The following is an 11,187-nucleotide window of genomic DNA, read 5'->3' as shown; positions in this document are numbered from 1 at the left end:
ATTTGAAATTCTGAAAGGATCAAAAATCATCGAGGTTAATATTTAAGAATCAGTTTGTATGTAATTTACACGTAGTCCAATGAAAACTTTAGGGGGGAAAATAAATAAATAAATAACTTTTTTGAAAGCTAAAATCACTGAATTGTATAGTATGTTTGTTTGTCGAACAACACTCTTTACCATATTCTGTCTTCCAAATGCATGCTTTGATTTGATCCTTTTTAATTGTATTAATTCATAATGCCGGCAGAATCATTCACCATGATGAAGCATCATGAATGCATTTTCATAATGGTAAAGATTATGCCTATGACTGTACCTTGAGGCTTGGATTTAATGGCTGCCCCCTCACTATTTTGGAGCTGAATGAGATGACACCGCATCTTCCAAAAACAAGTATAAAATGGCCCTCACGTTGCAATGCCTTAAAAAGACAATCTTCACCGACCGCACCCATCAATTTTTTTTAAAAAATTTTTGTTTGCTTGTCTAGTATTTTATTGGGTCTTTTACTTCCTTGCTTACAGTACAATTATGTATTGTTATTAATCAAAAGACAAAATAAATATTCCATATATATTGAATATTTGATTTTGTGCCAAATTTTGGGATATAATTTGCCCTCTTCTGCAATGAAGTTTTTGTTAGTCACGTGATTAATTCATGAAAAAACAATTAAAGCCTATATAACTTTTAACTCGGAAGATGCCCTTTTCTTTTTTTAACTCCTACGTCAATGTGAGCGATTAGATATTCATTTATATAATATGGATACGAGGATAAGGCAGTGGGGTTCAGATTGTTTTACTTGGACCAGTTGAGTTTAGCTTCAGATTCACAAAGATTAGCGAAAAAGAAAAGAGAATCTGAGATCTCCCATGCAGCAATAATAATTCTAGTGCCCCGATTTGCATGTGAGACTATTGACTTTTTGCTATCTTGGAAAGTAAAAGTAAAAGTACAAAGTAAAAAGTAAAAGAGAATAAATCCCAAACATCACCCTTAAACAGACCACTAATCATTTAACCCCACCAGTCACCACCGCCACAGGCCATCTCATATTTATATTTGTATGAAACTATATGTATGCACTCTACTTCTCAACAGATAAAGTAAATCCAACGGCAAAAAAGAAAAAAGAAACCATTTCTCTCACAACTTACAACACAATCTTCTTTGTTTCTCTCTCTCTCTCTCTCCATTGCTTTGTAAACAGAAAGAGATCCCAACGTTGTGTTTCTTCTCTCACCAACCTCCATTTCTTGAACCTTAAGCCTCCCTTATGACTCATCCAATCATCATAACACTACTCATTCTTCATCATTAGATATTGACATAATTTAATCTGTTTGGATATTAAAAAAAAAAATGGATGTGAGTAGCAAGAGAGGGGCTGCAGCTAAGAGGAGTGTTGTGGCAGCGGGATCAGTGTGGGAGAGCAGAATGAAGAGTGACGAAGTTAAAGGTGGTATCAAAGTCTTCAATGGAGATGATCATGAAGAAAGCAGCACCACCACCACCACCACCACCAACAACAACAATACGAGTCTCGAAGAAAATGGTGATAAGAGAATTATCAAGAGAGGCCAAGGTGTTGGCAATTTGGTGGCTGCTAGTGGTAAAAGAAAGACTTGGAAATCTGAAAGCTGTGATGGTCCAATTATTCATAATGCTAAAGGAAAAAAGAATCTCGATGGGCATACTAAGGAGTTGACTGTGTCTGTTGATGGAGGAATTAAAAAAGGTTCAATTTTGAACAAGAAGGGAAGTGAAAGAAGCCCAATTCAGACAAGAAGAACAAGATCTGATTTAGTGAAAGGGTCCAGTGATTCTATTAAGCCTGTGGATAAATGTTCTATGGTTCAATTGAGGAAGGTAAAATCTGAGTCAAGTAAAGATTTTGACAAGTCTAATGAAGAAAATGAGGCAACCCCAGAAGAGAATTGCAAAGAATTTGAAGCCAATGTTGAGTGCCAGGAGAAAGTGATTTCAAGTGATGCAACAACTGCGGGTGGTGGTGTCATCGAATCACCACCACAAGTTTTGGCCACTGCCAATAATGACGACGATGGCGATGATAATGATGAGGAGGAGGTGAAAGTGGATGATATTGATGGTGATGAAGAAGTTGAAGTAGAGAAAAAGGAAATCAATGTGGTGCAGCAAGAACAAAAGCATGAAAAGATTGTTGTTAATGAAGTGAAGAAATTTAATCAATTTAATGACAAAACAAGCCCTTTCAATTCAACTGTGAATGAGCAACCTCCCCCAGTTGTAAAGAGAGCTACAATTTGCTCAAACTTTGCAAAACCAACTACAAGTAAGCAATTATTTGAATTTCAATGTGTTGGGATTTTATTGTTCAATGATTTATTCTAAACTTTTTTTTTTTTTTTTTAATTTCCGGTTTGGTTGGTTTTCAGGTTCAGATTCAGATGCGTATCAGAGTTTCCCAGAAACCCAAACTAAATCCAAGTTGCAGAATTTAGGTGAGATTTTCTCTTTTTGGGCATATTAACCATTAGATGAGTCCTTATTTTTTTTAACTCAGTCCCTCTTCGTTTGTTGATTATTCAGTGGATTTAGTAATGTGGAGAGATGTATCAAAATCAGCGTTTGTTTTTGGGATTGGAACATTTATTATAATCTCATCCTCTTACGCCACAGATCTCAATATCAGGTAACAAAATTTTAATATAACTAGTCCCAATTTTTAACCTCTTTTTTTGTTAAAAAAAAAAAAATCTGCAACTCATTATCCTCTGTTTAGAAACAGAGGTCATAAATAACCATTTTCGGTTTGCAATGTTTGTGCAGCTTTATTTCTGTGATTTCTTATCTGGGTTTGATTTATCTTGCTGTCATCTTTCTGTACAGAGCCATTATTTGCAGGTAAAAGTAAAATAAAGTAAGAATTTTTTTAATTTGTCGAATTCTAATCAATGTTTATTTAATTTTCCTTTTGAATAAAATGTTTTCCAGGGGAGTCATAGATATAGATGATTCGAGTTATGTTCTTGGAGAAGGAGAAGCAATTTGGTTATTAAAACTGATTCTTCCTTACCTAAATGAGTTCCTTTTGAAGCTTAAAGCACTTTTTTCTGGTGATCCTGCTACTACAATGAAGGTAACAACTCCCGTTTTTTGTTTTTGCCTTTTTTTTGCTTCTTTTATTTTTGTTTACTTGCCACATAAAAAGTTGATGAATTATGAAAGCGAAACATGGCTGTTGGCAGTGCTTCTGTTTGTTTTGGCTAGATGTGGCAGTTCCATAACCATCTGGAAAATGATCAAAGTGGGTAAGTTACAAAAGCTTTCATTTAATAAAAAAAAAAATCAAAACTTTTATTTACTTATTTATTTATTTATTGTTTCTTTTAACTTTCATCTACAGCATACAAATTTACAGTCGGTATCATCATAATATTCATTGATTTCATTTTTTTATTTATTCTCCGACTCTTTACATACAATAATCGGAAACATCGTTAATACTTTCGGGAGCAACAACGTTTTGTGGTGCAAGGTCAATATTGTTTATAAAATATTATGAAATTAATTAATTTATCTAAATTAATTGCACGTCATATATAAAATAATTATCCAGTGAGAACATAAGAATGTTATTACCAGATAAAAAAATACAATCTCTAATGTATTGAAACCTATATATATATATATATATATATTTTATATTTAAGTCTGTATGCTCACTTTTAAGAAGTGATCATATATATACAGAGAGAGAGAGAGAGAGAGAGAGAGAGTGGTGGGCAAATTTGGTCATCGTGTCTTGATGAAATTACTTGATGGATCATTTTTGCTACATACAAATTTAGCTTTCACTGACCCAAAAGAGAACAGAATTTGCAGAACTTTGAAATTCTATGAAAGTGTATCTTTTAACCGCCTGATTGTGCTTGGTTGTGCTCGATGTCTCAGGCTTTTTTGGAGTTTTCATTGTTCCAAAAGTCTGCTCTTCATACTCCACGCAGTTGGCAGCATACGGTAAGTGCTTTGAATCATTCATCACAGTTATAGTACTTCCTTTTGTGTCCTTGGTATTACGTTTTCAGGAACAAAATTCACCGACACCCCCTTAAAGTTTATTACAATGTCATACAAATGGAAACGTATCAAAAAAGTGAAAATTTTATTTACATAACAGTTACATAATTTTAGATTAGATGTCAAAAAAAAAAAAATGATAACTAAAAACCAAAATAGGTATTAATTCGTTCACTCAATAAAAAATGATATAAAACGTATGAATAAAGTATGTGTTTGGTTTTCAACTATTCAGGTGGTACATAAAAAAAAAAAAATTGTAAACGCTAACAGCAAAGAGTTTTTGTTATAGTTTTGCTATTTCCGCACTTGTTTCGTATTCTTACAAACTCTAAGGGTTTTAATGAAATTTTGCCGTTCTGATACCATCTGTAAACCGTTAAAACAGAGAGAGTACCAATTAATCAATGTATTCTCCTTACACTAGCATTCACCAGATGCATGCGGACCCTCCCCCATCAAAACTATGGTCGGGTGCCGGATCCGATGTGATCCCGTAACGGCTCTTTGATAATTGGTTTGATGGGTCCCTTCTATTAAAATGAAAAAAAAATGATGCTGATTTAGGACTAATTAAATGAGTAGAAGAAAAATGTGTTAAGTGTGTCCCATAAATTTCATCATTGCCTCTTAAATTGAATTCTAGTCTCCCTAGCCTAGGCTATAACTACCTTCATTCCTTTGGCATCAATTAGAGGCGCGGCTCATATTCTCTTTTACTTTTTTTTTCTTTTTTTTTTTTAATTTTCTTAGGTATGGAGCGTGGGATTTAATTAGTCTTACATTGATCAAATTGTAGAAAAGGGCTTATATGTATCTTAAAAAATTATAAAAAAAAAAAAAAATCAAATTGTAGCTAATAAGTAATAACAACTAAATCATATTGAGAATGATTTAAGACCGTTCCATCACTGTCACTTCATATAAAACTAGCTAGCTAACCATGCTTTTTGGCAAAGTTTCTGTTGAAACTTCCTCATCATCGTCATTTTCTTTGGGAAAAAAAGTATTTTATATTAGCTTTCCAAAAGCCTTAAGCTAGCTTTTAAAATATTAACTTAGGCTCCGTTTGTTACATCTTTTCAAATAGAGTTTTTGTCAGTAGAATTTTTACCTAAAAAATTTTAGTTGCTTGGTTGTCAATAAGAGCTTTTATTAAAATTTTATAAAATCACTATAATAAGTTTTTTTTAAGTTATGGTATAAAAAGAATAAAATAAGATTGTCAAATAAGCATATAATATTTTGGATATTTTAATATTTAAAAAAAATTCAACCTTTATTCTCAAAAAATCCAAAATTTGAATTTTTGCTAGTAAAGGCAAAATAGTTTATTTAAGCTCTAAATGCTATGCTAAAAAAATAATCAAATAACAATAAAAATTATGATAAGAGCTTATGAGATTAAATAAACACTTATGGTCATTAGATAAATCATACCAAACATGAACTTAGTTGATTAAATTTACATGTTTGGATGATTAAATATTTAAATAAAGATCTCCCTAAATTACAATTAAGATAGAATTCAACCCACTATCCACCTAACTCCACTATTTTGTTACTCATTTTTATACTGAAAATTCTAGTTATAGGTTGTTATGGGTTACAATAAATATAACTGAGAAAAACCCTTTAAACCAAAGCCTTGTATAATTCAAACAAATGCATCGCATCAATCGTGGATGCTAACATTATTGTATAGGACCCTAGCCCCACCGAACTTTTCTCTTATTTAATTTAATCCTTAAATCAATATCCGTAGCATGTATGGTCTCATCAAAAAATAATAATAATAATAACAACAACAACGACGTAGTATGCCCCACATTTGTCCTTATTTGTTTAGTGCCCACATTTTACATGATCACAATCAATTAATGTGGGCTCATCAAATGTGGTTGCATTAGAATCATGGGCCTTTTGTGGCCCATTATCAAATATGGCCATAGGGAGCCCAGCCCGAGAAAGATTTTATGTTTCCTTTCGAGCCCTGGAAACAAGTACGTAGATAATAAATATTCAAAATTTCATGAGGTGTAGCAGTTAATCTAATATTTCGAAAAACCTACATGAAGGTAAATTTTGGATTCGACGCTTTCGCGACGCATGGGATTCTTGCTCTCATAAGAAAGCCGTGGCCGTTGGCATTTTTACCCTCGTTTGGAACTTGTCCTCAATGATCGCTCGCATATGGGCAGGTGAGGACCCTTTAGTCATTTCATGTTAGTTTGCAAATATTTGAGGCTTTTTTTTTTCCTACCATGCACTAATGACGCACCAATCACGCAGCATTCATGCTATTTGTTGCCCTCCGATATTATCAACAGTCTATGATCAGAGATGATTGGGTGGAGGTGGAGGATGATGATGCAAACGGAAGTGAAGAAACATGGCATGAGCCACCAAGTAGGGTGCAAAAAGAAGCACTTAGGCCCAATGGAGAAGTGCTTTTGCCCAACAGGCTAAGGCGCACCTTAGGGCAACCAAATAAAGCAAAGAAGTTATCGTAAAAGCACTTTCGGGTACAGCAGCTCAGCCAACAATCAAATCAACCCGTTAGTTTGGATGATGTGGCGTGATATCATATGATATGATGATGTGCAAGTTTTCATTCTCAATCTTTTATTTTATATAGATATATTTTTATATTTTTTACCTTTCATATAGATATATGTGTTTCTTCATTGTAAATATAGTTTGTTAAAGACATTATTAATTATTATAAAATGTCAACTAACAAACACGAAGAAGGTACTTTGAGGAAACTTATTCCAATTTCCTTGGTAGTGTTTATTCATCAAACTTATTCCGTCTGGAGGTTTAATTTGGATTATGAAATGTCTTTTTTTTAAAAAAAAAAAAAAATTGGATTGATGTTAGGCCCACAAATCATGTCATTTTTCTGCTTGTCATTAACACTGATGGATTTATGCCAATGAATAACTAAAAATATACGTGTGCTCTTGTCACTATCGCGGATTGTGTCTCTCCATCGTGGATCAAAATTTAATCCAACACCCGACCGACCTCCACCCAATTTCTCTTTATAAATTATAAATAAATACTCTTATTGACTGACACCCAAAAAAAAAATGTCCGATAATCTTGCAAGGCCAGCAGATAGTTCAGCGTTCAGAGGCGTGTCAGGGACTAGACACGACATGGCGTTCTGAAGATCTTCTTAGAAAAAAAACTGTGAGCGCTCTAGGGAAAGGACTGTGACGTAGTCATTTTAATTGAACAAGTGAAATATTGAAACCTTGTGTTTATCACCTATCCCTTGGGGCTACGAGTGGGGCATTGTTTGATTTGATTTTTAGCCAAGCTGAACAAAATCAAATAATCTTAGGGTTTTGCTATCTTGGATCAGCTCTAAGGTGGATCACCCACCATAGCGCTATTGGATGCACTCTATCACAATTATTTTAAGTTCAAGTACATGCATCTAATGGTTGTGGTGGATGGTCTACCTTGGAGATGATCCAAGATAGCCACTGCCATAAATTTTATAAAAAATTATGAACGAAATTGAACTAAATTGAAATTAATTTGGTTCTACGCTCCAGTTCTATTTGATTTTTATAATTTTTTTAACTTGTAAAATCCTGATTTATTATTATTATTCAACTTTCGGTTTGTTCTTATTTAATTAATTAAGTCAACCGACTTTTTTTTTTTTTTTTTCTCCTGATTTTCAAACTGAATCGAAGCCGAACTGAGTCTGTTCATTCCAGTTCTCTTATTTTTTGCACACCCCTACTTTGAGCTAAGACGGCAAAGTAGGCAAAAAGAAAGAGCCGGTATCAAAAAACAGAACCAACTGTTTTGCTTGAGAATTGAGACGGTGGCTTTTGACTGAATTTATGTGGCTGAAACCGACAACGGGCTGCCAGCTTGTAGCAGAAGATTGGCATGAGAGAGAAAATTCTTTGCCACGTAGAATGAAAAGGTCGACTTGGGGGCTTGGGGTTTCTTTCTTTCTTTAGTACTTTTCGCGGGACATACCGTTGGCCTACACATTCCACGAAGCGCAAAATGGTAACTTAAAAAATAAAAATTTCCCAATTGAGTACTCTTAAGAATTGCTTATTGAATTATTTTTTTATTTTACCACGTTACGTGCCTGGCGAGTGATACTGCCCCGCAGCAGCCGACGTACGGTTAAGCTAGGTGGGGCTAAAATTTCCTATAATCTCTCAAGTTCTATAATCTTTCATCTAATGTGAAAGTTTTTTATTATATTTTCAAATATATTCTCAATCCAACTCTTTTTTTTTCTTTTTATAATTAGAGTCAGAAACTTTTTTTATAAAATAATTAAATTATATATTCATTTAGTATGTCAATATATTATAACATTGTCACTAGTATAAAAAAATTACAAAATGTTATAGTAACAATTAATAATATTTTCATGATTTAATGGTTTTTTTTTTCACAATGATAATTGTTCTTTTTATTTTTATTAAATCAAATTATTCAAATATATCACATTCTCTATCACTAAAATAAAATAAAAATACAATTAATATGCAGTTTTAGTAATTCATATTATAAGCTTATTTATTACATTGTCAATATTCTTTGATTGTATACAAGCGTCGCTTGCCATATATGTTATTCTTACTCCTTAAATGGACAAATATTTATCATTAATTATCATTAATTACAAATTAGTGAAGGTAATAAAAAGTTCTAGATCCACCCGTACTATCACGAAAATGAAACGTTTAATGTACGAACTTAAAATTTTAATCCGACTGCAATACAAGATAGTGTTACTTACTTTCATTCATTAAATTATTACTTATGAGAAAATTATTTCACCATTCTACACACTTCTTTTCACTCAAACGTAACACAAATGCCCAAATCCGTCACTTTCGACCCACTACGTACTAATCTTTCCTGATACATTCGCACTCACGGAGCCCCCTATGAAAGAAATCTTGGAAAGCGGTGTGAAGGAGAACCCCTGGTGTGAAGTGTGAACTGCCCAGAAATAATAACAAATAGATAAATAAATAAATAAAGACCAAGAAAGTCAAAGGAGCTAATGAATGTTGGCACTGCTCACAAATGGCAAGACCTACAAAGTGTCACCCTCATTAATCTCCAAAACCAACTCTTTTTGTTAAAAACAATGGCTCTTTCTAAGAAATTGTCAAGACTTAAAAGTAGCGTACTGCCTTGATGGCTGAATTTCAGCGAGTGGGAGACAGAGAGATCAGTCAATAATTTATAATTTTTACCAATTTTGAACAAATTTTTTTACTCTATTTTGTTAAAATCTTGAGCAAAGTCAAGCCCTTTTTTTTGGCTTTTATAGTGTTCTTTAATAAGAAAATTTTTCTAACTTGATTAATATTAACTTGATTTTAGAACAAACCAAAAAGGTAGCAATCCAAGCTTTTGTTTGGCATGTACTCGTAGACTAGCATTCGTTTATCACTGTCAATGCAAAAACCTAAAACTCTAATAAGATTTATACGTTAGAGTTTTGCAGTAACCATAACCTCATTCTTAAACTCCTCAAATCCTTGTATGGAGACTTACGGGCACTATTTTTTGGCGGACCTTTGCACACACCTCCCCCAGGCGCCGCGAGACCCCTCGAAAAGCCTTATCCCTTTATCATTGAGTATTGACCTCCCTTTCGTTGTTTAAAAAACAAAGTGATAACCATGACCATATCCTTCCCTTTGGTTAAATTATAGTGTGATGGTCATCGCTTATCTTCTTTAAAGTGTTATTATTCATATATGAGCTGTTTTAGTCTACTAGTCTCTGATGCATCATCGGTCAACAAGACGGGGCAATGTATTAATAACTATTGTGTGATTTTAAATCTTTGATTTTGTGTCAGATAATATCCATATGATGCCACCCACAAACAAATAAAACTTATATTACTTGAAACTTTCAAAGAAAGAGATAAAAAAATACTTCTTAATTAGCCAATTAGAGGATAATACAATTGTGAGCTTAAATGCTTCGTATTCCATTTTCTTGAAATGGGTATGTTTTCTTGAGTTTTCATGTAGAAAAGAAAAACAGAGGACCGTAGCTTTGGGGCCCTTGTTTGGCGACTTTATGCTTTGAAAAGCTTTGCTAAATATTTCTAACTTTGAGAATCAAGCTAACTGTTAATAATTTAGAAACCAAAATATCTTAAAGTGTAAGGTTATATGTACTCTGGACTATATTCTAGCAATAATTTACACTTCCATACTTCAAATATTTAGTTTTTAACTCAAATAACATATTATCAATTATTAATTATATAGTGTTAAGTTGTTAGTTCAACTTAATATCCATGACTAATCTGTTAATTTTATAATATCTATTAATAATTGACGCATCATATATCACGTCAATTGAAATACAAAATATGTATATTTAGAGTTCAACAAGAGATGTGGGTGTTTTGATGAGCTCCATAATACTAAACTAACAATGATTTATTTTAGGAAATTATCATTTTCTCATCAAAATTATTATGACATATCAAGTCAATAATATGATTTGTTGAAACATACATTTTACCACCAAATGTTTGATTTTTTTAGCTACTTTCTCGGTGATTTATAAGTTATAATTTGGTTTGAGATGTTTCGTAACAACGACGACTTTAGACACCTGGACATTAGATTCACTGCTGTGTAAGCTACGTTTTCGGATTATAATTCCTCGTGAATGATATCACATCAATAATTTATGTCTGATACTTATCAATTTGACAAACTTTGATTTGACTAGCCAAGTGAATTTTTGATGCATTTGCGGATTAGGAAGGCTATGCACATAGACGAAGACATTGATGGTAATGTTGCACGCTAATCAGGTCAAAATTTTTGACAATTTTATGTCTTGATGTCGACATGAAAGCAAGCATTTGCAACCTTTATTTGCGAGTATATTGTTTACGTACTAATAACTTAGTAAATGAGGACAGCTTGTAGTTATCAAATTGATTGAGCTCATAGAAGGACTAATGGTATAACTTAATTAACTTGATTTCTTGAAATTTGCTCAATGTGAGAACAATTTATGAAAGGAGAGCTGTATGCTAGCATTGAGAAGCCAAGCAAAGTTTATAGATGAAATATATTAATA

At 32.8% G+C, this 11,187-nt stretch overlaps 1 protein-coding gene across 1 annotated transcript; it reads left to right on the top strand.

The window, feature by feature from the left end:
• The first annotated feature begins 1,092 nt into the window (after positions 1-1,092).
• LOC102607778 (reticulon-like protein B21) lies at positions 1,093-6,850 on the top strand. Its single transcript, XM_052432876.1, has 9 exons — positions 1,093-2,320; positions 2,424-2,489; positions 2,578-2,680; positions 2,818-2,892; positions 2,983-3,126; positions 3,229-3,299; positions 3,943-4,008; positions 6,147-6,269; positions 6,361-6,850. Exons 1-9 carry the CDS (start codon positions 1,369-1,371, stop codon positions 6,579-6,581), a joined length of 1,821 nt encoding a protein of 606 aa, XP_052288836.1. The 5' UTR covers positions 1,093-1,368; the 3' UTR covers positions 6,582-6,850.
• Positions 6,851-11,187: the final 4,337 nt, after the last annotated feature.

Source organism: Citrus sinensis, chromosome 8, assembly GCF_022201045.2.
Source record: "Citrus sinensis cultivar Valencia sweet orange chromosome 8, DVS_A1.0, whole genome shotgun sequence".
Lineage (NCBI taxonomy): Eukaryota > Viridiplantae > Streptophyta > Magnoliopsida > Sapindales > Rutaceae > Citrus > Citrus sinensis.
This window is presented reverse-complemented; position numbering and strand designations above follow the sequence as displayed.